The sequence below is a fragment of the Somniosus microcephalus genome, chromosome 16, assembly GCF_052327205.1.
Source record: "Somniosus microcephalus isolate GS21.2 chromosome 16, FLI_Smic_1.0, whole genome shotgun sequence".
Lineage (NCBI taxonomy): Eukaryota > Metazoa > Chordata > Chondrichthyes > Squaliformes > Somniosidae > Somniosus > Somniosus microcephalus.
In genome coordinates, this window is record NC_141002.1 from 84,164,022 (window position 1) to 84,191,441 (window position 27,420).

General features: G+C 48.0%; 1 protein-coding gene across 2 annotated transcripts in view; it reads right to left on the reverse strand.

Annotated features, from left to right (window-relative positions):
* The window catches only part of LOC147106349 (protein NEL-like), a 342,986-nt gene that overhangs the window by 87,482 nt on the left and 228,084 nt on the right, over positions 1–27,420 (reverse strand). For both annotated transcript variants that reach the window (XM_086009387.1, XM_086009386.1), the window contains exon 15: positions 24,892–24,987. In XM_086009387.1, coding sequence (XP_085865513.1) covers positions 24,892–24,987 — 96 coding nt within the window. The remainder of the gene's footprint in view (positions 1–24,891; positions 24,988–27,420) is intronic.

The following is a 27,420-nucleotide window of genomic DNA, read 5'->3' on the forward strand; positions in this document are numbered from 1 at the left end:
TTTTAGCCCGGCCGAAACGTAAATATGCTTAAAACCGTCTCGGAAGCGTAAGCTTTCTTTGGAGGTAACGCGCGCGTAGGTACGCCCTGTAACTTTCGAGCGCATACCCGACAGACGCACACGCGATGACAGACAGCATGACAGACAGACAGATGTACTGATTTATATATATATAGACTAGCTGAAGTGCCCGGCGGTGCCGAGGCTTTTTCGAGGGCATGTTGTTGTTGGAAGAGAGAGAGAGCGAGCGACTGGGGGGGAGGGGTGGGGGGGAGGGAGGGAGGGAGGGAGGGCGGGGGGGTGGAGGGTGGGGGGGAGGGAAGGGAGGGCGGGGGGGTAGGGAGGGGGGAGGGAGGGAGGGGGAGGGAAGGGAGGGCGGGGGGTAGGGAGGGAGGGTGGGGGGGGCGGGGGGGAAGGGAAGGGGGGAGAGGGGGGAGAGGGGGGGAAGGGAAGGGGGAAGGGGGGGAGGGAGGGGGGAAGGGAAGGGGGGAGGGGAGAGGGAAGGGGGAGAGGGAAAGGGGGGGAAGGGGGAGGGGGTGGGGGGGAAGGGAAAGGGGGAGGGGGGTAGGGGAGGGGAAGAGGAGGGGAGGGAGGGGAAGGGGGGAAGGGGGGAGGGGAAGGGGAGGGGGGAGGGGAGGGGGGGAGGAGGGGAGGGGAGGGGAAGGGGAGGGGGGAGGAGGGCGGGGAAGGGAAGGGGGGAGGGGGGAGGAGAGGGGGGAGGGAGGGAGGGGAGGGGGGAGGGAGGAGGGGGGGAGGGTGGGGGGGAGGGTGGAGGGGGAGGGGGGGAGGGGAGGGGTGGAGGGGAGGGGGGAGGGAGGAGGGGGGCAGGGGGGGGTAGCGGGGGGAGGGAGGAGGGGGGGAGGGGGGGAGGAGGGAGGGGGGCCGATTGCGGCTGTGCGAGACGTCTCGGAAGCGTAAGCTTTCTTCGGAGGTAACGCGCGCGTAGGTACGCCCTGTAACTTTCGAGCGCATAGCCCGACAGATGCACAGGCGATGACAGACAGAATGACAGAATGACAGAAGTACCGATTTATATATATAGATAGACTAGCTGAAGTGCCCGGCGGTGCCGAGGCTTTTTCGAGGGCATGTTGTTGTTGGAAGAGAGAAAGAGAGAGCGACTGGGGGGGGGAGGGGGGGGAGGGAGCGAGGGAGCGGGGGCGGGGAGGGAGGGGGACGGGGGGGAAGGGAGGGCGGGGAGGGAGGGGGGGCGGGGGGGAAGGGATGGGGGGCGAGGGGGGAGTGGGGGGGCGGGGGGGAGGGGGGAGAGGGGGAGGGGGGCGCGGCGAGGGGGGGAAGGGGGGGTGGAGGGAGGGGGGAAGGGAAAGGGGAGGGGGAGGGGGGGAAGGGAGGGGGGAAGGGGGGGGAGGGAGGTGGGGTGGAAGGGGGGGAAGGGAAGGGGGGGAGAGGGGGGGAAGGGGGACGGGAGGGAGGGGGGCGCGGGGGGGAGGGGAGGGAGGGGGGGGCCCCCCGTGGGTCGCGCCCCCCCACCCCCCCGAGGTGAAGACCGCCGATTGCGGCTGTGCGAGATGGCCGGGGGGCCGGTTGCCAGGGTGACGCTTGGTGGCCCACCCCCCGAGGGTCGCGGCACCCCCCCCCCGTGGGTCGCGCCCCCCCCCGAGGGTCGCGCCCCCCACCCCCCCCCCGAGGTGAAGACCGCCGATTGCGGCTGTGCGAGACGGCTGGGGGGCCGGTTGCCAGGGTGACGCTTGACGCTCAGCAAGCCCCGCCCCCGGCCGAGCCAGAGAGAGACGCCGCATCTCAGCTCCTGCTGCGCGCGCACCCTAGCGGCGCTGGGCTGAGGCTCGGCCCTCCAGCCTTCGAGTGGGGCCGGGAGGTGCCTAGCTCGGGCGTGGGTGCGAAGGAGAAGTCGAGGCTTCGAGGCCTACCTGGAAAAACGGGGAAAGGTAGGAAAATTAATGAGATTAGATAAGTTAATTCTTTTCTAAATCATTTTTTTTTAAAACAATATGTGTTTTAAAAGCAACGTTTTTTTTAAAGACGCAGAAAGCGGGAAAAAGAAAGGAAAAGTTTGGAATCAAGATGGCGGCGACTCACCTCGGTTCCGAACGATAAGGCCCGGCCACACACGCACCGATTGGCCCGGCGGCACACTCCAGCAACCCGGCGTACGATTGGTCGAGCTCGAGGTCACTCTGTCGCTCATGAGCGGATAATGAGATGCTAATGAGCGGAACGTTGAAGGTTTTTGGGATACCGCGGGCGCGATTTTAGCCCGGCCGAAACGTAAATATGCTTAAAACCGTCTCAGAAGCGTAAGCTTTCTTTGGAGGTAACGCGCGCGTAGGTACGCCCTGTAACTTTCGAGCGCATACCCGACAGACGCACACGCGATGACAGACAGCATGACAGACAGACAGATGTACCGATTTATATATATATAGACTAGCTGAAGTGCCCGGCGGTGCCGAGGCTTTTTCGAGGGCATGTTGCTGTTGGAAGAGAGAGAGAGCGAGCGACTGGGGGGGAGGGGTGGGGGGGAGGGAGGGAGGGCGGGGGGTGGGGGGGAGGGAGGGAGGGGGGAGGGAGGGGGGGTGGAGGGTGGGGGGGAGGGAAGGGAGGGCGGGGGGGTAGGGAGGGGTGAAGGGAGGGAGGGAGGGGGGGAGGGTGGGGGGAGGGAGGGAGGGGGAGGGAAGGGAGGGCGGGGGGGAAGGGAAGGGGGGAGAGGGGGGGAAGGGAAGGGGATGGGGGGGAAGGGAAGGGGGGGAGGGAGGGGGGAAGGGAAGGGGGAGAGGGAAAGAGGGGGAGGGGGTGGGGGGGAAGGGAAAGGGGGAGGGGGGGGAGGGGAGGGGAAGAGGAGGGGAGGGAGGGGAAGGGGGGAAGGGGGAGGGGAAGGGGAGGGGAGGGGGGAGGAGGGGAGGGGAGGGGGAGGGGGGGGAGGGAGGGGAGGGGGGGAGGGAGGAGGGGGGGAGGGGGGGGAGGGAGGGGGGGAGGGTGGAGGGGGAGGGGGGGAGGGGAGGGGTGGAGGGGAGGGGGGGAGGGAGGAGGGGGGCAGGGGGGGTAGCGGGGGGAGGGAGGAGGGGGGGAGGGGGAGGAGGGAGGGGGGCCGATTGCGGCTGTGCGAGACGTCTCGGAAGCGTAAGCTTTCTTTGGAGGTAACGCGCGCGTAGGTACGCCCTGTAACTTTCGAGCGCATAGCCCGACAGATGCACAGGCGATGACAGACAGAATGACAGACAGAAGTACCGATTTATATATATAGATGTAGGAAATCCAATTGCTCATTAATTACTTGCTGGTCACCGTTTGTGTCTTCCCATCCTCTATGGGTACATATCATTTACCGTTCATTTTTCCACTTCCTTTCAGCCAAATCATTGCTCATTAATCTCCTTCCTCGCTCCTTCCATGACTTTAGACAGGCTGTCAAATGGACAAATACATAATTCCACTGGCTTTTAGTCTCTTATATGGATCTAGTAAAAGCTTATTATTCATTTGCAGGTAGACTGGATCCATGATGTTGTAATGTGTAGCAGCATCATTTGTTATATTAATGCTATTCCAGACACTTGTGCTATAATTGATAGATTGGAAATGTGCAATTCAGAATTACATAGCTAATCTTATCAAGGCTCTTAAGAAAGGAGAAAACCAGATTCCCTCAGTTAGTGTCGTCATTGCCACGGGTGAAGGGTAATGATCCATGGCTTGAATTACACTCTCATTGGAGACAGGTCTCACCCATGCTCTGCATATGACCATCCAAAATACTGTAACTCAGATTGCAAAGCTGCGACTAGTCAAAAGTAGGCCACAAACTCTGCTTATCGTAACATGTTACCACCGATGGTTGTGAATAGTCTTGAAGCCTTGCAATTTATTTATCTCCTGACTGTTCTGTTCACACTGCTCCTCTCCATTGTGCTGGTCTAAAACAGGCAGGTGCTGAATCTTTGACTCATTGAAGTCTGGTTTCCATGGAAATAGACTTATTGACAGAGGGAGATTATTCCCATCATGAAGCTCCATTAATTTTGGGGGTGGGGAAACCCTAAATTGTATTATCAAATATCTGCTCCAACCATTAGTTTTAATGGGCAACATGAAGATCGGATCCATGAAATGTTGCATGTTATTCATGGATTTAAGATTATTCACAAGCCAATGAATTCAGGATCTGCAGAGTTCAACCTGAACAATGTTTCTATTTTGCCCCATCCCCACAGGATTTCAGTTATTTTCTCCATTGGTCAGGTTCCTTCACTGATGAGCAGGCAAACAGAATACCTGCTTGCCAACACTCTGAGCTGGTTATTATGAATGTGATGTGGGTTCACTTTCTGGAGAGCACCTTTTGCCTCTGCTCAGCATCTCCCTAGCCAGCCCAGCTACAATGAGAAACTCATCCTGAAGTCATTTAAAGTAGCTTACCTGTTTCTCAGCCCAAAAGAAGATCAGTGGGTCTGAACGCTCTGCCAGAGATAATATGGCTACCCTTTACTGAGACAACTAACTATTTACTGACTATGCTAACTGGAGAATTCAAAAGGTCTTTTGATTCGTTTCTCGTGCTCATCAAGCTGAGGGCTGTCAGTGATTGAGAGTAGATCACTTTCCATTTCAGTGGAACATCATTTATAGTGCAGCCAGTTGCTGAGTGAAGCTCCCTCTGCTCTGCCCAACAGCTTGCCTCAGCCCCAATTTCAGACAAGCACCCATTACTTGCACCTATGTGACATTTTCTCCATTTCTAACACCTTCTTCTTCTTAGGCAGTCCCTCGGAACCGAGGATGACTTGCTTCCACATTAAAAATGAGTTCGCAGGTGACTGATGAGTCCAATGTGGGACCTACAGTCTCTGTCACAGGTGGGGCAGACGGTGGTTGAAGGGGCGGGTGGGGTGCTTGGGTTGACGTGCGCTCCTTGCGCTGCCTGCGCTTGGCTTCCGCTTGCTCCCGGTGAAGAGATTCGAGGTGTTCGGCGCCTTCCCAGATGCTTCTCCTCCACTTTGTGCGGTCTTGGGCCAGGGATTCCCAGGTGTCGGTGGGGATGCTACACTTTTTCAAGGAGGCTTTGAGGGTGTCCTTGAAGTGTTTCCTCTGCCCACCTGGGCCTCTCTTGCCGTGTCAGAGCTCCGAGTAGAGGGCTTGTTTTGGGAGTCTCGTATCGGACATGCGGCCTCATTGTGGCCTCTCTTAAATGACATTGGAAATTAGTGTTGACTTGGGAACAGTTTTGTGATCATAGGCTTCAATTGGAACTGCTTAAATTCATTGCACATAGAACTCTGACAACCAGCAGACAGAGGAGGCTTCCATCTCATTGGTTCGGGCTGAATTCAAAGGCAAGGCCAGTTTCTAACCCACTGCACCATTGCCTCTCCAACCCCACCTCCGATTCTATTTAACAGATCTCTTTGGAAGAGCTGAGCTATTAAATATCTTTGAGATACCAAGTGGCAAAGTAGTTAAGATGCTTTCTTCACACACACAGTTGTGGTTTGTGTGCTTTAGAAATCGCAGGATCTTGAGAATGTTTCGACAGTATCAATGATAAATGCTGCAGGATTACTTGTATAGAATTAAAATGCATATGACACTGTTTAGGAAGAATTTATTTATTTACAGCAGATACTTACTAACCATTTATGTGCTGCAGACTGCTATTTGTTGCAGAAATAAAAGGCTGCTATCCACAGCACTGGTGAATGGTGAGAGTGTTTCTGTGTCAGCTGAACTTTTCTTCTTTCACCTGGCTTTGTGAAATACTCATACTCTGCAAGAAACACTGGCACGCAGGACATAAATGATTTAGTATGAAAAACGAATGGTTAGAACAAGTAGTCAAAACAAACTGAGGGTACAATAGGATTCAGCTACACAGTTGATTCTGCTATCACGTCGGTACTATTTTTGGAGTAGCGCGAGTGCTGAGTGATACAATTGCTCATATTGCTCTCTAATCAGGGTTCCATATATCCATTTAATACAAGCAAATAATACGCAGCTCTGCTTACTGGGACTCCACCTGCCTGTGAAATATAAGAGCTGATCGGATGGTCAGTTCTTTTCTACGATCAATGAACCACCTGAATTCTTTTTTAAACCATGTTAATCGCTAAGCATTCACCTTCACGCCGGGGTTGCAATTACAGCAACACTGTTCAAATGCAAGTTCAGTAGTTATAAATGTGTTCTGCACTGGTGTGATGTGTTTGGACAGACGTGAGATGTGCAGTATAACTTGCAGCAATGGCTATTGCCAGAGTTCAGCCAGGATGCCGAGGGGGAATTCCATGTGGTGGTAAGACCTTTCTCTTGAGGAGCAAGAGAAGCAGGATTTGCCCCGGCCTCTTGGTTTTTGAGGTACGCAAAAGAAAGGTACTCTAAAATTATTTACGAAGTGAGGGAAGAAGTAATGATAATTGTGTATGTTGGAGGTCAGGTTATAATGTGTGAACTGCAGCTCATGCTAACACGTCTGAATTGACTGTTTATTACTATCCAGTAAATGCATTGTAAAAACATAAGAAATATGATTCTCATGTGGATGCTCAGTCATTGAGCATATTCAAGGCTGAGATCAATAGATTTTTGGACTCCAGAGGAATCAAGGGATATGGAGATTGAGCGGGAAAGTGGAGTTGAGGTCGAAGATATTGAATGGCTCGTATGGCCCACTGCTGCTCCTATTCCCTATGTTCTTATAAGAAGTGCCATGCAGCCTTGTGCCAACAAAGCTACAATCTGGTTGACACACAAGTACAAAGTCATGATTTATAATACAAGAATCAACCGGATGTGTTCAAACAGATATTTACACTGGAACCCAGATGGTACACCGAGAAAAGACAGATTATAAATATTTAGAACTGCAAAATTATTCTTTTTCATTATTTTTGATATTAAGTTATTCATTTAAAAAAATGTCAATCAATTGATATACAGATAATACATTAGGAGTATTTTATTTAATTATATGTTGCAATTTTATACATTCTGCAGAATGTTTCAAGCACACTTTATGAAAAGATGTCTCCCAGGAACTGTGAAGATTGCTTTTGGATCAAAAATATCATTTGAATACCATATGGAACATGGATCAAAACCGAGACATATTTGATCCAAGTTTCTAATTTGAGTTTAATGCATTAAAACAGAGATTGAAGTTTTAAATACAATTTTAGTGTGAAATAAGCACCACTCCTGATATTATAAAATACATGCTCCTATCACCAAATCAATCTATCATTGTGGTGGAATCCTGCAATAACTTCTAATGTTAAAGCATGGTATTGTGTGTCAGCTTCAGAAACCAAGTTACAAATATTAGCTAATTTTGAAGCTGTGGTTATATTGAGTTACAGTCTGGCACAGGTGGCTGTTGAATGTAAAGCGCAACCCAAGACTCCTGTTATATTGCAAACTGCTAATGCCAGCAAAATGCCCTATACAAATATGCAAAGTCGTTGGCTGCTAAATGTTTCATGTCCTGAACGTGATGTAAGTGTCTACTTCCTTCAAACATTAACAAAGACTCTGCAGTAAGTTTCTAAAGCGCTGAGTTGGTGCAATGGACCAATTGAACACTTTGGGCCAGAATTTGCCATAGCAGGGCATGTAATGGTGTCTGCCGGTAGTTAGACTTGCCCCTGCACCCTTCAGTGCAAAACAGTTTTGCCCACAAAGTTGCTGAAAGTGCGAGCTGATAATGGAGAAGTGAGGGCATCTGGGAAACCGAGTGAACAGGGCAACAGGGGTGTGGGACTCAATTGGACAGTTCCTTTAAAGAGCCAGCAACAGGCACGACATGACATAAGAACATAAGAAATAGGAGCAGGAGTAGGCCATTCGGCCCTTCGAGCCTGCTTCGCCATTCAGTGAGATCATGGCTGATCTTCTGCCTCAACTCCATTCACCGGCCCTATCGCCATATCCCTTGATGCCCTTACTAGTCAGAAAGGTTGAGTAGGTTGGGCCTCTACTCATTGGAATTCAGAAGAATGAGAGGCGATCTTATCGAAACATATAAGATTGTGAGGGGGCTTGATCGGGTGGATGCGGGGAGGATGTTTCCACTGATGGGTGAGACTAGAACTAGGGGACATAATCTTAGAATAAGGGGCTGCCGTTTCAAAACTGAGATGAGGAGAAACTTCTTCACTCAGAGGGTAGTAAATCTATGGAATTTGCTACCTCAGAGAGCTGTGGAAGCTGCGACATTAAATAAATTTAAAACGGAGATAGACAGTTTCCTAGCTGATAAGGGAATTAGGGGTTACGGGGAGCAGGCAGGGAAGTGGACGTGAGTCTAGGTTCGGATCAGCCATGATCCTATTGAATGGTGGAGCAGGCCCGAGGGGCCGTATGGCCTACTCCTGCTCCTACTTCTTATGTTTATGTTCTTATGTAAATCTATCGACTTCTGTTTTGAATATACCCAATGACTGAACCTCCACAGCCCTCTGGGGTAGAGAATTCCAAAGATTCACCACCCTCTGTGTGAAGAAATTTCTTCTCATCTCAGTCCTGAATGGCCTACCCTTTATCCTGAGGCTGTGGCCCCTGATTCTAGACTCCCCAGCCAAGGGAAACATTCTCCCAGCATCCACCCTATCAAGCCCTGTAATAATTTTGTATGCTTCAATGAGATCCCCTCTCATTCTTCTGAATTCAAGATAATACAGGTCTAGTTTACTCAAACACATCTTCCCCTCACCTCCCCTTTCAGCATTCCGAAGGGACCGCTCCTTCCGCAACACCCTGGTCCACTCCTCAATCACCCCCAACAGCCCTTTTCCTTCACCTGGCACTTTCCCGTGCAAGCGCAGGAGATGCAACACATGCCCTTTTACCTCCTCCCTTCCCACTGTCCAGGGCCCCAAACACCCCTTCCAGGTGAAACAGCGATTTACTTGTACTTCTTGCAATTTAATATATTGTATTCGCTGCTCACGATGCGGTCTCCTCTACATTGGGGAGACCAAACGTAGATTGGGCGACCGCTTTGCGGAACACCTCCGTTCAGTCTGCAAGGGTGACCCTGAGCTTCCGGTCGCCTGTCACTTTAATTCTCCGCTTCACTCCCGCTCTGATCTCTCTGTCCTCGGCCTATTACATTGTTCCAATGAAGCTCAACATAAGCTCGAGGAACAGCACCTCATCTTTCGATTAGGCACTTTACAGCCTTCCGGACTCAATATCGAGTTAAGCAATTTCAGATAATAATCCCTGCCCCCATTTTTCATGCAGTATGATTTTGCCATTCCCATTTGCAACATTTTCACAGTATGTTCTTTCAATTCCTTCCTCCCCTCCTAACCACCCCCCCACCCTGTCCCTGCACCTGCTTAATATCTGTTACAGTTCCAGCTTTTTCCAGTTCTGATGAAGGGTCCCAGACCTGAAACGTTAACTCTATTTCTCTCTCCATGGATGCTGCCTGGCTTGCTGAGTATTTCCAGCATTTTCTGTTGTTATTTCTAGTTTACTCAATCTCTTCTCATACGACAGTCCCGCCATTCCAGGAATCAATCTCGTGAACCTTCGTTGCACTCCCTCTATGGCAAGTATATCCTTCCTTAGGTAAGGAGACCAAAATTGTACACAGTACTCCAGGTGTGGTCTCACCAAGGCCCTATATAATTTGAGTAAGACTTCTTTACTCCTGTACTCAAAGCCTCTTGTAATGAAGGCCAGCATACCATTTGCCTTCCTAATGGCTTGCTGCACCTGCACATTCACTTTCAGTTGCTCCTGTACAAGGACACCCAGGTCCCTTTGAGCATCTGCATTCCCCAATCTTTCACCATTTAAGAAATACTCTGCCTTTCTGTTTTTTCTACCAAAGTGGATAACTTCACATTTATCCACATTGTAATCCATCTGCCATGTTCTCGCCCACTCACTGAACCTGTCGAGATCCCCTTGAAGCCTTTTCACATCCTCTTCACAACTGACACTGCCACCTAGCTTTGTATCATCAGCAAATTTGGAAATGTTACATTTAGTCCCCGCATCCAAATCATTGATATAGATTGTGAATAGCTGGGGCCCAAGCACCGATCCTTGCGGTACCCCACTAGTCACAGCCTGCCATCTTGAAAAAGACCCGTTTATCCCTACTCTTTGTTTTCTGTCTGTTAACCAATTCTCAATCCATGCTAGCATATTACCCCCAATTCCACGTGCCCTCATTTTGTTCACCAACCTCTTGTGTGGGACCTTATCATGGACCTTGTGTGAGACAAATGGCCTCCTTCTGTGCTGTAAGATTCTATGGGAAGCCGGCTCTAACCCGCCGATGTCCAGGTTTTATTGAGGCGGGACAAGGGGCGGGCAGCCAGCCTGCTCCCAGGAGGTGGGTTGGCATTTTAAATATGTTAATGAAGCTGGAAATCTGGGATTTAACCTGCTTTGCCAGTTTTACCGTGGCTGGCCGGATTTCCCGGGCCTCGGGAAACCCGGCAGCTGCAACGAGGCGAGGACAGCCTTGGGGAGCAACCCTCCTGGGCCAGGAGGAGCAGGACTGATTCCTCCTGGCTCCCCCACCATCTGACCCCCTCCCTCCAGGGTCAGGCATCGGACTTACCAGGTCCTGCTGTCTGCTCCAGAGTGCTCCTCACGTGACTGGAAGCCAAACCTGTCAATTAGGCTGAATTCCGGGCAGGGAACCTGTCGGGGTCAAAAGTCGCACACTGTGGAATTAAATCTCCACAGCATGCGGGGAAGCCCAGAATTCTGGATTTCCCGTCCGAAACTCCGCCCCTGCCCCGCCCCACCTAAGCAACCCATCCCAGTAAATATCCAGCCCTATGTTTCTCACAGGGTATCTCCTTAACCAATGAGATCTAAAGATTGGGAAATAAACAGAGGAAGGACTGAGAAGGAGGGTGACTTAAAAGGGGTGAATTCAATATCAAATCAGGTACTGAAAGAGAGGGAAAGAAAGATTGGATTAAGAGAGCGAGAAAAAAGAGTCAAAGGTAAGGAGAGAGTTTTTGAAATATTTTTTAAATGTCCCAGAAAAATTCAGAACCTGAAGGAATGAAACTCCACACTTAATAGTTAATTCTTGGTGCCAGAGAGGTTGATTGGCAGTCATTGACACTTACCACATCGTTAAAAGGGTACTTGTGCTTGTAATGACAAGACTTAACTCTCTGGGGCGAGTTTAATGGGCAATTGATGGAAAAATACAGCAAGTTCCAAAAGAAACTTTGCGAAGCTAATGGCGGAGCGACGCAACTTGGACAGCAACTTTTGGACATTCACATTTAACCGGCACATCTGCTCCTCACCTGAAGTTGCTGTACCATTTACGCATAAATAACAGTGAGTGCCATTAGCCTGGCCGTTACTTTGACAGCAAATTCTGCCCCTTTATTTTTCAAAGACAGTTTCACTACTGTTGAGCCCAAATGGTGTGAGGAGCTGTTTGGCGTTAAGTTCTGGAGTCAAGTTGCGATGTGGCGCAGAGTTATACCACAGCTACGGCCCGTATTTTCCGATGCCTACGGGTGTGTACGCGCTGTGTACCCATCCGTAGGGACATTGGAAATGTCGGTTTCAGGCATGCAAAGCGCACGCGCTGAAAACCAGCATTTCCGATGTCAAGAATGCTCTCCCCTCTGCCTACCCTGGAGAAGGGCCTCTGCGAGTGGAGAGTTCCGCTTTCTGCAGAACCTCCACCTGCTGAAAACCCTTAGAAATCTTACGCCTGGTAAAAGCAGGGGCGTAAAGTTTGCTTTTACCAGCATAAGAGTTGAAAAAAGTTTTTAAAAAATTAAGAATTTCACTTTTATAATTTTTAAATACTTTTAAAAAAGGTAAGTTTATTTTTAACCCTGTAAAAAACTTTTATTATTTTTCTCAAAATTAAATTTTTGTTTAAAATATTTAATTTAATGTAATTTTAACTCATTAAAAAAATGTGATGGTTTTTAAAAAATTTATTTAATGTTTTAGTGTCTTTTTGGGGTGATCTCCATTCATATATTTGACACGTCTATCAAAATTATGAAAGGCGATTCCCTTCTCCTTTTGGCTGGCCTGGCCCACGTGATCCCAGGGACGCTTGCGAACCGCATGCGCCCCTGGGATACGTGGGCCCTGCGCATTTCAACTGTGGAGAGGCCCAGGAGCGAAAGCGTCTGGACCTCGGGAGCCCTCAGGTAAGGGCGTAGATTTTTTTCTGATAGGAGGCCTCCACACGCAGGAAGCCTCCGATCGGAAATTACGGGCCTTTATGTTCATGTGCAGCACAAATCACTTTGCATCAATATGACTGTGGCAGTATAACTGCACCCTCTTAACAGTTGTAAGATATTTGCTTGTCACAAGAAGGAGCCGCAATGCATTCCAGTGAATTTAGAGTGTATTGAGATTCTCAGCAAGTAGTACTTGAAAAGGAAAATGAACAACTAGAGTTCAATTTAAAACTTCCATTGGAACCATAAAACTGCCACAGTTTATATGATGCATAAACTAATACAATTCAATACTCTGCTGTAATTCTAATCAACAGAAATCCTTTAGACTAGTGTCAGCAGAAAAAAAAACTGTTTGGCGATATTAAGAACTTCAATAAGAAACTTTTTGGTTTCAACCTCCGTCTCAACTGACCTTGCCCTCTTCTCTGATTTCACACTCCTCCCTAACCTCTCCCTCCATATAAACTCTCCAACCCATATTCATGGCCAACCCTTGTCCTGACCACCATCCAGGAGGTGTCCAGGTTCCCCTTGCCCCTGTGACCCCATACAGTCAGCTCCAGTGTAAGGGAGCCAAAATGCAAATGAAAAACAAAACAATCTTTGGTGGTCCAGGCCTGCACTACCTTTCCCCTCCAGTGGGGCTGATTCTCTTCCTCTGGAGTCTGGTACCCCTCATCTGACAGTGTACTGGCCTCCAGTCTTCCACACTATTCCTGGCAGTCTAGGAAAGCAGGAACTGCCAGCATAGGGAGTCCTCTCCCCGGCTGTGGCCCTGGTCCTGGCCCCTGTGACATGGCTGGCCTTGTAAAGGACACCAGAGACTCTGGCCCTTACAATGCCAAGCAGGTTTTCTCAACTAAGGTCAGGTCCTGGTGTGACTGCATTCTGTCCTTTTCCAAGCCAGTCCACCAAACGCCTGCCAGAATTAAGTGGGAGTGCAGCAGAATGACCAAGGGAATTTGGTCTCATTATTTCTAGTTGAATAAATGTTACTTGAACTGAAAAGAAATATAATATATTGCAGCATTATGAGTAATTCAGATGAGCATTGATGCTTTTTCTAGTCTCATAAACCTCCAAATGTGAGTCTTTATCAAGCTTGAAGGCAAAGCAATGCAGCTAGGGATCAGTCCAATATTGGACAAACATCCCCTGCCTATCACTGTATACACTGACATTAGATTCCAGGGATTGCCTTGCAACGCACACAACAAAATACACACCCATGAGAAATATTTGAGCTGTCAACAGTATTGAAACAATGACTTCGATTTTGTGATTGATATTATTTCTACACCAGAGGTAAGACCATTATCATCTCCATCCTGCCCTGATGCAAAGCTCAAACCAGCTGCACCTTCTTGCTCCTTTCCTCAATGGTATCAATGATTACTGGGCTAGGTGGTAGTCTATTCTATAGGCTAGCAAGTCTTATGTGAAGTACATACTCCTTAGCCTCTCCATTACTAAGACCACCTACTTGCACCTCTGTAATATCATCTGTCTCCGCCCCTGCCTCAGCTCATCTGTTGCTGAAACCCTCATCCATACTCACACCAGGTCCTGTTCACCTATCATCCCTGTGCTCGCTGGCCTACATTGGCTCCCAGTCCGCCAACGCCTCAAATTTTTAATTCTCACCCTCATGTTCAAATCCCTCCATGGACTCACCCCTCCCTATCTCTGTAACCTCCTTCAGCCCTCCAAGAACCCTCAAATTCTGGCCTCTTGTGCATCCCCGACTTCCTTCGCCCCACATTGGCCGTTGTGCCTGCAGCTCTGGAATTCCCTCCCTAAACTTCTCCGCTTCTCTCTCCTCCTTTTTAAGATGCTCCTTAAAACCTACCTCTTTGACCAAGTGTTTGGTCACCTGTCCTAACATCTCCTTCTTTGGCTTGTTGTCAATCTTTTTGCCTGATTACACTCCTGTGTTGTTTAACTCGTAGGCCCATAATTTCCGATTGGAGGCTTCCTGCATGCGGATGCTGTAATGTATGTAATGTATATAAACTTAAGGGAGAGAACTACTTTTTACACCTCCTGTATACTGTAGTACCGGCAGTGACCACACCTGTATATAAACCCTGAGTAGTGATCTGTATAGTTAGTTCTAGAGTAACCCTCATTCAGTAAACACCTGTTGAATCGTTCCCTGCAGTCTGTTGTCTGATTATTGAAGGACACAACATTAAGATACACGGATATAACATTGGCGACGACGCAGATTCGAACCAACCTGCAACTCTGCATCACCTCCCAGGGATTCGCTCCTGGAGAACAGTGGAAGAAGGTCGAGTCCAGAAGCACGGGCGTCGACCACGGGCAACCGCCCAGTCATCCAGCGGAGATTTGAGCATCGCAGGGGAGGCTGTCGAGAGCCAGGCTTGGCTTTCCAGTCACGGTGGTCCAGCGAAACGGGCTGGCAACAGGTACTGCGCAGACCCTTCCCGGACAACGGCGGGCTAGAGCCTGACCAAGCGGCACAGAAAAAGGCCGAGCAGCATCGACGGGGGAGAGAGAGAGGGCAGAGCGCACAGGGCACAGCCGGTGTTCAGGACCGAGTGGCATCAACGGGGGAGAGAGATGAGAGAGAGCAGAGTGCAGCCGGTGGTCAAGGGCCGAGCAGCGTCAACGGGGGAGAGAGGCGCGCAGGAAAATGCGAGGCGCTGCCATTGCCACGAGGACCGCAGAGAGCGGCGTTGGCAGCAGCACAGGAGCAGCACGCGAAACCCACAGGGTGTTGCCAATTGCCACGAGGACCGCCGAGAGCGGCGTTGGCAGCAGCGCGGGAGACGCCATTTTAAGCCGCAGCGGGGAAGAAAGGAAAGCGCGGGAGATGCCATTTTAAGCCAGTCTAACCACACCCAATAATGCCGAAGAGTGGCAGTATCACAGCGTTCGACAATGAAGTCGAAGATTGGACGACATATGTCGAACGCATAGAAGTATACTGCAAGGCGAATGAAGTGCCAGATGACAAGAAAGCGCTGGTATTGTTGAATTCAATGGGTGCAAAAACGTATGGCTTACTACGAAACCTAGTAACCCCAGAGAAGCCAGTAGAAAAGGATTTTGAAAACATAGTGTCAATCCTACAGGACCACTTAAACCCCACACCACTGCTGATAGCAGAAAGATTTAAGTTTCACAAAAGGAACCAGCATAAAGATGAAAGTAATGCTGAGTATTTAACGGAACTGCGCAAGCTATCGAAACACTGCCAGTTTGGAACGGGACTAGCAGATACTTTAAGGGACAAGTTTGTGTGTGGGCTTCAAAGTGAAGGAACCCAGAAACGGCTTCTATCAGAAAAGGATCTTACGCTGGACAAGGCTTTCAGCATTGCAGTATCACACGAAGCAGCAGCACGGGGCACTGCAGAGTTACAATGGAGACCGCAAGAATATGGCACAAATGAAATGTCATACGGAACAGTGAAGTGCTATCGCTGCGGCAGAACAACACACGACCATAATGATTGCTGGTTCAAGGACAAAGTGTGCAGACAGTGTGGAAAAGTAGGACACATAGCAAGAGTCTGCAGGTCGGGAAAGAAAACCAGCAGCAAGAAATCTCCACAGGAGAAGTACAAGAAGGTACATAAGGTGACGGAGAGTAGTTCAGACGAACAGAAGAGTAATACAGACTCCGGAAGCAAGGAGCTGGGTTGTCTGAAACTACATAATGTGATCAAAACGGAGGATCACCAAACTATCTGGGTCACGCTCAAGATAGCAGGAGTCCAAGTGAAAATGGAATTGGACACAGGATCAGCCCTAACAGTCATAAACCAAAGGGACTACAAGCGGCTATTCTCACATCTACCCTTGAGAGATACAAAGATTGTCTTGAAGACGTACACGCGGCAAAAAGTCTACCCCAAAGGAAAAATAAGGGTGAACGTTATATATAACGGCAAGGAAACACCAAAAATGGACCTATATGTATTGCCAGATGGACGACCACCACTACTAGGACGTGAATGGATCCGGAAGATACAGCTAGATTGGCATTCCATACAAGCACTGACTGTAGGTGCTAAAAAGGATGACGACGTCACACCTGGAGGACTGTCAAAAATGCTAACTGACGCACAAGAAGTGTTCCAGCAGGGACTCGGAACACTAAAAGGCACAACAGCGATGATCAAAATAGAGGAAAATGCAAGCCCAAAGTTTTTTAAGGCCAGACCGGTACCTTATGCGATCCGCCCAGCCGTCGAAGCAGAGCTGGAAGGTTTGGAACGTTCAGGAGTACTGTCCAAAGTGGACTGGAGCGAGTGGGCTACACCCATTGTTCCTGTAATGAAGAGGTCGTTGAGTAATACGCCTGGGGAACCAAAGAAGGTTCGCATCTGTGGGGACTTTAAGGTGACAGTGAACCCAGTCTTTCACACTGTACAATGTCCGCTTCCGCGGATTGAAGATATTTTCGCCTCGCTATCTGGAGGGAAACGCTTCACTAAGATTGATCTGGCCCAGGCGTACCTGCAAATGGGGGTAGAAGAAGCCTCGAAACAGTACCTCACGATCAACACTCATAAAGGTCTCTACCAATACAACCGGCTGGTGTTCGGGGTAGCATCAGCTCCGGCTATTTGGCAAAGGGCAATGGAACAAGTCCTGCAAGGGATTCCAGGGACCCAGTGCTATTTGGATGACATCCTGGTCACGGGCGAAAATGACAGTGATCACCTCGCCAACCTGGAGCAGGTGCTCACTAGTTTGAAGGAATATGGGCTCCGAGCTAATCGCCACAAATGCGAGTTTTTCCAGAAGCAGATCTCGTATTGTGGCCACGTTATTGATAAAGAGGGGTTACATAAGTCCCCTGAAAAGATTGAGGCAGTAGTCAAGGCTCCAGCACCGAAAAATGTGTCACAACTGAGGTCGTTCCTCAGGCTGGTGAACTACTACCATAAGTTCTTACCGAATTTGTCTACCGTACTACACCCACTGAACACCCTACTGCAAACGGGGGTACCATGGAAGTGGAGTGATGAATGTAAACGAGCTTTCCAGAAGAGCAAAGCATTGATCACATCAAAAGAGGTGTTGGCTCATTTCAACCCAGCACTACCAATTCGGTTGGCATGTGATGCATCACCCTATGGCATTGGAGCGGTGCTGTCGCACAAATTCCCGGATGGCTCGGAGAGGCCAGTAGCCTTTGCGTCTCGGTCACTAACCTCGGCTGAGCGTAACTACGCCCAGATTGACGGGGAGGCCCTCAGCCTAGTGTGGGGAGTGAAAAAGTTCAATCACTATCTGCACGGGCAGAAGTTCACCTTGCTGACTGACCACCAACCACTTGTCTCCATCTTTAATCCAAAGAAGTGCGTTCCGGTGATGACTGCGCAACGGCTACAAAGATGGTCCCTTTTTCTAGGGGCGCACCAATATGAAATCGAGTATAAGGGCACGAAACAGCATGGAAACGCTGATGGGCTATCACGCCTGCCACTGCCTACTGCGGAGGAAGCACCAGCAGTGGATCCTGTCGAAATATTTCATTCGACTATAATTGAATGCTTGCCAGTAACTAACGCTGGTACAGAGGAGACCTGAAATGACCCGACACTGTCTCGGGTATATGATTTGACGGTAAAGGGATGGCCAGCACATGGCGACTCACTGTTGCCAGCATTCTCATCCAGAAGAGAACAGCTGTCAGTATGCCAGGGGACCTTGATGTGTGGATCCCGAGTGGTAATTCCACCCAAGTTAAGGGAGAGAGTGCTCAATGAGCTTCACGAAGGTCATCTGGGAGGGGTGAAAATGAAAAGCCTTGCTAGGGCTTATGTGTGGTGGCTGGGAATCGATCAGCAAATCGAGGACCTGACAAAGAGCTGCTCAGGATGCCAGAAGGTCCAAAATGCACCACCACATGCCCCTCTACACCCATGGGAGTGGCCCTCATCTCCATGGCAACGGGTGCATATTGATTTTGCTGGTCCATTCATGGACTCAATGTTTTGAATAGCCGTGGATGCGCACTCGAAATGGCCTGAGGTGATCAAAGTGTCCTCCACCACCACGGAGAAAACTATTGCAGTCCTACGGACCATTTTTGCCAGGAACGGCTTGCCAGAGCAGATTTGCTCTGATAACGGACCACAGTTTGTGTCCAAAGAGTTTCGAAGATTTAAGAAAAGGAATGGGGTAAGGCATTACACATCCGCCCCGTATCATCCAGCCACAAATGGATTGGCTGAGAGGTTCGTACAAACCTTTAAAAAAGCAGTAAAGGCCATGTGCGATGGCGACATTCCACTGCAGCATAAGGTGGACAATTTCCTGTTAGCCTACAGAAATGCGACACATGCAGTCACCAACCAGGCCCCGGCCATGATGTTCTTTAACCGAAGGTTGAGATCTCGTCTGGATTTGCTCAGACCAAATGTACGAAGAGATGTTGAGAGTAAGCAATTCCAGCACATCAATGAGAAGCCGACAAGGAGCTTCAATGTAGGGCAACCAGTCTTGGCCCGCGACTACCGAACAGAGAAATGGCAACCAGGAACGAAATGCACACGGCAGGGGCCACTAATGTACACAGTGGATGTTGGGGAGAACATTGTGAGACTCCATGCTGACCAGATCCTAGAGTCACAGGAACGAGTCAACCCCATGTCTCGGCCATACGTACCTGGTGAGGAACCCGACGTACAGGTCGCATCTACCTCAGAAACAATAGCATTGGAAGCTGATGAATCAACTGACGACAGGGTGCTAGAATCGCCTCCGCACCAAGAGCGAGACACTCGGGAAAGGCGTTATCCAGAAAGAATCAGGAAGCCTCCCCAGAGACTGAATATATGAATGGACTATTTTCATATAACATTGTATATTAAAAATGTTAATTGTTAAATGAGTATTATGGTACTGTTAATCTAAAAGGGGAGGAATTGTAATGTATGTAATGTATATAAACTTAAGGGAGAGAACTACTTTTTACAGCTCCTGTATACTGTAGTACCGGCAGTGACCACACCTGTATATAAACCCTGAGTAGTGATCTGGAGAGTTAGTTCTAGAGTAACCCTCATTCAGTAAACACCTGTTGAATCGTTCCCTGCAGTCTGTTGTCTGATTATTGAAGGACACAACATTAAGATACACAGATATAACAGATGCCTCCTATCGGAAAAAAATCTACGAACTTACCCGAGGGCTCCCGAGGTCCGGCCACTTCCGCTCCTGGGCCTCTCCACAGTCGAAATGCACAGGGCCCACATATCCCAGGGGTGCATGCAGTTTGCAAGCGTCCCTGGGATCACGTGGGCCAGGCCAGCCAATAGGAGAAGGGAATCTCCCTTCATACTTTTGACAGATAGACCTGTCAAACATATGAATGAAGATCACCCCAAAAAGACACTAAAACATGAAATACATTTTTTTATCACATTTTTAAAATGAGTTAAAATTACATTAAATTAAATATTTTAAACAAAAATTGAATTTTTTGAAAAAACATTTAAGTTTTTTATGGGGCTAATAAGCTTACCTTTTTAAAAAGTATTTAAAAATTATAAATGAGTGAAAAAATGTTTTTTTTTACTTTTTTCCACTCTTATGCTGGTAAAAGCAGGCCTTACACCCCTGCTTTTACCAGCCGTAAGATTTTTAAGGGTTTTCAGTGGGCGAAGGTTCTGCAGAAAGTGGAACTCTTCCCCCGCAGAGGCCCTTCTCCAGGACAGGCGTCCGATCTGTCAAGAGCATTCTTGACAGATCGGAAATGCCGGTTTTCTGCGCATACACAGCCCGTACCCACCCGTAGGGATCGGAAAATACGGGCCGTAGTTTCCCAGATTCTTCCGAAGTTACTATTGGGAGCCAGAATCATCATCCTTCCTTTTCTGTGAGGTACTCAAATCTCTTGTCTTTTCTTCAGTGACCAGAGCCCTATGTCCGGTTTGGCCAGTGCTTCAGAGCTTGATACTCCTGTTGAGTTTGACCTGGCGGCATCTAACAAATAATATAACCCAAGTTTGCTAGTTGGTCACTATCCCAACCTGAAATATTTAGTTTTGATTCTTTACATGTGTGCTACCTTCATTCATCATGTAGGAACTTTAACAGATAATTTAATCTTTCAATAATTTAGGGATCAGTCCTTTTAATCCAGCCAGTCCTCTCTCCTCCCAGAATTGTCTGAAGGTCAGCTGAAATGACAGATATGATAGTGAGCTTACTGCATCTGTCACTGTGCAGCACGCTGCCTTGGAAATGGAAACAGCCAGCAGGAGGGCAGCAGCTAAAGCTCCATTCTACTCAGCTGCCCATATGCAAAATGACAGCGCTGGCAAGGCAGCAGGCGTGATATTCCACTTGTTAGTCGCTCAATTTTTTTTTTGACGGATTATATATCTTTACCTGGCAATATTGGTGATTCTACCACCAACGGTGCTAAATTAGGTATGCGGCACCTGTAAATACCATCAGCAGTCCATCTGTGCAATTGTTCTGTCTCTGCAGGTCTCTTTGAACTATATCCCTTTCCTCAGATCAGGAAGTTCATTAATAAATATTATGAACAAAACCGTCGCGGACCAATCCCCTGGGAAGCGCTGGTGACAGCTGCTCAAGTTGGATTACTGGAATTGATAAAGCACCCTTAGTTCCGATTAGCTAGCTAATTCATTGTTCAATCGAGAATATTTTCTTCCTTGCTCCCATATTTCACTTGAATATGAATATATCTGTGGTGAAAGATCTCTACTGAATGCTTTCAAGATGCATAATACTGTGGCGGAGCCACCAAAGGACTCCGAGCGGTTGTACATAATTCCTTTAACAGCAATGTAGTTACTGCCTGTGTCTGTACCTTTAATTACACTGTTTAACTGTACTATGTCTAGTTACCTTTACAGCGCGGTTTCAACGTGATGACATCATGCCGTTAGTCACGTGATTTCCCAATGGCGGGAAGAATGTGATGACGTCATGACGTCAGCTTTCAGGCCAGAGGATCAGTCCTCGTGGAGCCTTCAATGAGAGCAGACCTGTATTCGATGTATTCCAACAGTTTCCAGTTAAAACCTGTTTTGTTGCATTAAAGTTCGTTATTTTGATTGCCTGAGTCGAACTCAGTCTTTTCGTTAGGAACCTCTGTTCCTACAATACAGTATATATCATCTACCAATTATATATATTAATCTCCTAGAACCTCTAATCGTTTCAAGTAATACCCCAAAAGTGTCTCTAATTACAGGATTTGCCTTAAAGATATGGGGGAGGGGAGAAATTTCCCTCCTTTGTGCCTCCCGTGGGGGGCGCTAACGGGGCGCAGAGGCCTTTTCACCCGGGCGCAGCGCTGACCTCGCCTCCCGCCAAATTTTGCAGGAGGTTAGTGGCGGCGCTACAGGGTCATTTCCCGATCTCCTGCGCCCGGAGATTATGACGTAATCTCCGGGCGCATTGCCCCGGTAGCGCCCCAGCACAAAAATTCCCCCTTCGCCCCCTACAGCAGCGCCAGGCGGTGGCAGCGACCGCTGCAAGGGACGCAAGCAGGGCGGCCAGCCGGCCGCTAACAGGGCGCCATTTAAAGGTGAGGTGGCCGGCCGCTGTGAAAAAAAATGTCGTTTTAAAAAATATATATTTTTTGTGCCTCCGGACGCGGGATCCGTGCTGCGATTGGTCAGCCCGGCACTCTGCTTGAGTGGTCCAGGTAAGTTGAAAAAAAACTGCAGCGTTTGCAGCGTGGGACCCTACCCTTTAATTCAGGGAAGAGCCCCTGCAACGCGGCAGCACCATGCGTCCCCAGTGCGTGGCGCTGCTGAGCCGTGCCCCCAGGTCATGAATATCCCCCCCCCCTCTTGTGCTCCAAGAAGGAAGTGGAGTGCTTGATTTAGTGCTCCACTTCCCTCTTGGAGCAAAAAATGGAAATTTCAGAGAGGATGGAAGAGGTTAGCGCCTGGCGCTAGCTTTACCAGCTTTTCTGATTTAGCTCCCCAAACGGGGCTCGAGGGCAATTTCTAGCAGATGATTTTTTACAATAAGGCTCCCAATTGTTTTTCAAACACATCAACAATGTCCTCAATTATAGTAAGATATTTATACAGAACAATACTGTCCACAGATGATTTGTTCCAGTGTGACTATGTACAATATAGAATTTTCTTGTGAGTAACACTGCTAATGTCTCTTCAGACGTGACCAGACCCGTCTTTGGACCATGTTCTCTCAGGTTATTCTAGGATAGTGGCCCCCCAAGGCATAATTTGAAAGAAACCCAACGTTTAGCATATTTATTTATGGTGAAAAAGGAAGATTTGCATTTTAACGCCTTTCATGACCTCAGGACGTCCCAAAGCGCTCTACAGCCAATGAAGTACATTTTTAAGTGTAGCCACTGTTTTAATGTAGGAAACATTACGTGTAGTAATGTATGGTAGACCCAAGTTCAAACCTTTGGTTCACCCTCTACTTTCTGCTTGGCCAGATTCAAAGGCAAACAGAAGCCAGCTGCTTCTCCCAAGGGGGGAAACAAAAATCCAAAACTATATTGTCATGAACCATTTTTGCAACTTTTCTAAGCAGGTGAGGTGATTGATAAAGACTTGGGAGCAAAGCTCCTATTTATGCTCTATGGTTGGAGTGATGGAAAGGGGAACTTTACAAAAAAAAACGCAGGGAAAAAAAATAGGAACTGCATTAATACTGTAAAAGATTCAAAACCAGCTGAACCTGTCCAAAGAGATCACATTCAGATAAATCTGGTTCCACCTCAGCCCTAATCTCCTGTGCAGTGATTCAGAAATTCACTTCTGCTGTAAACTGGAAATTGCACACTATTGTCAATGATTGACCCTGGCTCAAGAAAAGCTCAGCTTACTCCATTTAATATAACCTGATTTTAGTTTAATTCCATTTTATAATGGAGGTGGTTACATTTTTAAAATGGAGACAATAAACAAATAAATGATTATCTTTCTTAAGGCTTTTTTCAACAATTACCTTTGTATTCAGCGTTCTGTTTCATTTGTGCAGTCTTCATTATCATCCGCTGTCCACTGAGGTATATTTATCGGAGGTAGGTAATTAGTTTAATACCATTCTCGGGAGTGTTTATCATTTCCAGTGGAATTAGCTGGCAGTTTATTTTATATTAAATGTAGTAAAAGATTACTGCAAAAGTAATCGAATATTGTTCAACTATTTATTATAGACATTATGAATGCTGAGTTTTCTCAGACTGACAGTGAGATTCTCATAGCCAGTAATGACCACACATCCCAAGTAAAACATTCTTACAACTCTTATCAACCTCTGCAATGGAGTTATAGGTTTCTGTGGCTCCTGACTGCTTTTTACTGTGTTGAGCAGAACGATCCCCAAAGCCCTGTTTACATTACAGCTTCTGACGTTCATTTCTCGTGTATTTCCAGCAGAGCTGCGCCGAAAAGTGAAGTCTGAACAATGTAAGGGGATTTACTCTGACCTCTCGGCGGATTAAAGCCTCGAACCTGTTGACCCCAATGCAAAAATCTGGGCTGCAGAACTCCGAATCCATGCCAGGCCACACGAGGAGAACCTCCAACCAGATTCAGCCTCGGGGAAACTGTCAGCGGATAGAACAGGCACGTCGTTTAATAACTCCTGCGGCACCAACACGGCCAAAGCTCAGTCTAGATTCTGGAGGAATCACATTCAGTTTGTGTCAGAGCTGGCAGTGTGATCAGGCTGTACTCTGCCAGCACTCTATTACCAGTCAGTCACAGGTACACCTCAGCGGCTGGTTAAATCGCAATGGATCACGTCGTAGTAATGAGGTGGTTGATGGATTGGCCCTGTTTCAATTAATTTGGGGCACTGAAGTCTCTCGTTGCTCTTCGGGCCAAACCATGTTGACTGTTGGGTTGCTGGTGTGAAATATTGTACTGCAACTGTATGCAACATTTTGCAATTTAAAAACATCAGGTAAACCAACACACTTCATTCCCGTAATCATATCTATATATAAACTGAACTGTAATGTAGCTGAAGAATACCATGAAATCTAATGTATAGGTCTTAGTTTGATGCAAGATTATATGATTTGTGAACCTGGTAGGGTGAGACACACGCACCAGTGCAATCACCATTTATTTCTTTGCCGAGCTGGAATACAAATTGCTCATTTGACGGTATTCAGCGTGTCATAGAAACATAGAAGATAGGAGCAGGAGTAGGCCATTCGGCCCCTCGAGCCTGCTCCACCATTCAATGCGATCATGGCTGATCGTCCAAACTCAGTACCCTGTCCCTGCTTTCTCCCCATATCCCTTGATCCCTTTAACCTTAAGAAATATATCTAACTCCTTCTTGAATATATTTAATGAATTGGCCTCCACTGCCTTCTGTGGTAGAGAATTCCACAGGTTCACCACTCTCTGGGTGAAGAAATTCCTCCTCATCTCTGTCCTAAATGGCTTACCCCTTATCCTTAGACTGTGACCCCTGGTTCTGGACTCCCCCGCCATCCTTCCTGCATCTAGTCTGTCTAGTCCTGTTAACATTTTGTAAGTTTCAATGAGAGCCCCTCTCATTCTTCTAAACTCCAGTGAGTATAAGCCCAATCGACCCAATCTCTCCTCATACGTTATTCCTGCCATCCCAGGTATCAGCCTGGTGAATCTTCGCTGCACTCCCTCCATGGCAAGAACATCCTTCCTCAGATAAGGCGACCAACATGTCCTTGCAATACTGCACAAAGCAGCTCCTGTGCTTACCTGTTTCACAAAGTTGTCCTGTGAATCCTTGCGGACATGCGCAGACTTTGGGAGCGATGCAGGTGCCTCCATTCCTGCAGCCATCTTCACAGAACGCTGGTGGAGACACAAAAGAATTTTAAGCATTACATTCCCTGCAATTATTCTCGCAACAAACAAACAGATTGATTCATCCATTAAAGTATTAGGGTAGGTAAGGACCTAGAATTAGTTTCTAATTAAATCACAAACCTGCAATTACTTTTCAAACAATTAAGCATACGTGTTGTCACCTACTTAGAAACAAGCTGTGGAAGTCCCTAATGATTTTAATAAAAGATGAGTGTTCGTAGCTAAGATATATTCGTTCCATCAAATGCATTTGGTTTGATGTGCTCCTATTTAAAGTTTTAAAAGAAGTCCAGCTGTCCCACAATTTTAAAAAATAAGCTGTTTTGCAATATAGACAGTTAAGGGGGTAGAAGTCCAGGAAAGCAGTGGCCTGAACTTTCTTAGTGGAGCCAGGGGGAAAACATGTGCTCCTCCTCGCCACACAAAGATAAGCTGTGCATTTGCATTACAGGGCCTCAGTTGGGCTGAGCAGTGTGTCTGCAGCAAGCACCCCACTCAGTCGGCATTTACCATACCATCGGGGTCCTATTTTATTTATTCATTCATTCATGGGATGTGGGCGCCGCTGGCAAAGCCAGCATTTATTGCCCATCCCTAGTTGCCCTTGAGAAGGTGGTGGTGAGCCGCCTTCTTGAACCGCTGCAGTCCGTGCGGTGAAGGTACTCCCACAGTGCTGTTCGGGAGGGAGTTCCAGGATTTTGACCCAGCAACGATGAAGAATCGGCGATATATTTCCAAGTCAGGATGGTGTGTGACTTGGAGGGGAACTTGGAGGTGGTGGTTTTCCCATGCGCCTGCTGCCCTTGTCATTCTAGGTGGTAGAGGTCGTGGGTTTGGGAGGTGTTGCCGAAGAAGCCTTGGCGAGTTGCTGCAGTGCATCTTGTAGATGGTACACACTGCAACCACGGTGCACCAGTGGGGGAGGGAGTGAATGTTTAAGGTGGTGGATGGGGTGCCAATCAAGCGGGCTGCTTTGTCCTGGATGGTGTTGAGCTTCTTGAGTGTTGTTGGAGCTGCAACTCATCCAGGCCAGTGGAGAGTATTCCATCACATTCCTTACTTGTGCCTTGTAGATGGTGGAAAGGCTTTGCGGAGTCAGGAGGTGAGACACTCACCGCAGAATACCTAGCCTCTGACCTGCTCTTGTTACCACAGCATTTATGTGGCTGGTCCAGTTAAGTTTCTGGTCAATAGTGACCCCCCAGGATATTGATGGTGGGGGATTCAGCGATGGTAATGCTGTTGAATGTCAAGGGGCGGTGGTTAGACTCTCGCTTGTTGGAGATAGTCATTGCCTGGCACTTGTGTGGCACTAATGTTACCTGCCACTTATCAGCCCAAGTCTGAACGTCGTCCAGGTCTTGCTGCATGTGGGCAATGACTGCTTCATTATCTGTGGAATTGCGAATGGCGCTGAACACTGTGCAGTCATCAGCGAACATCGCTATTTCTGACCCTTTATGTGATAGGACCCTGATTTGCATATATTTATGAGGCTACCGCCAGAGTCATGCAGATGCCTCAGTCACCCAAGAAAACAACACTGTTACTAAACAGTAGTTCTGAACAATGTTCCCTCTAATTGTTTCGGGGGGGGTGCGTAGCGGGCTGCGTGGACCATTCAAATTTCTGCGCATGCGTGGATTTTTCATTTAAAAACCAGTGCGCAGCCTGCGCGGGACCTCCAGACCACTGCGCAGCCGCGCAACTGAACAGGAACATTGGTTGTAAAGTATTGCAATTAGAGACGGGGCAGGAAACTAGCACTAAATGTACCGCTTGGATTTTAACTCTGTTCTGCCCAGTTTCCACCAGGCCGAGGGAGTTAAAATTCCACCTTGTATTTTAGGTGTTTCATCGTTTAGAGTTAATGCATTAATAAAAGGCATTCTAATGTTTGAATAGCTTAATTATCGTAGTATTTTAGCCTCACATTGCGTGGGCTGAAAATAAACAAAACTAAATATCCAGGGAAGTAAAGGTTCAGGAAGCTGCTGGCAATCTAATGGTTAAACGTTTTTATAAACGACCAGGCAATAACAGAAAAGTTTTAGTACCAACAACCATATGACTGCTGTGCCCAGTGATGATCATGAAATTCGATAAGCAGGAGCTGCTTCTATCAGGTAGTAGCTGAAACTGGGTTGCCAAGGTATTTGAACTATGCTGAACTTAAAGCACGTGATAGGCAGGGCTTGGTTGTAAGGATGCCAACTGGAGATCAATCATCTGATAAAAAGCTTTTCTCAATTAATAATGTTCTTAATGCCTGGATTTATTCTATGGAGAAAACCCAAGCGTTGTACAAAAATAAACACAACTGATAAGCCTCTGAGTCAGAAGGTTGTGGGTTCAAGTCCCACTCCAGGGACTTGAGCACATAAAGCTAGGCTGACACTCCAGTGCAGTGCTGTGGGG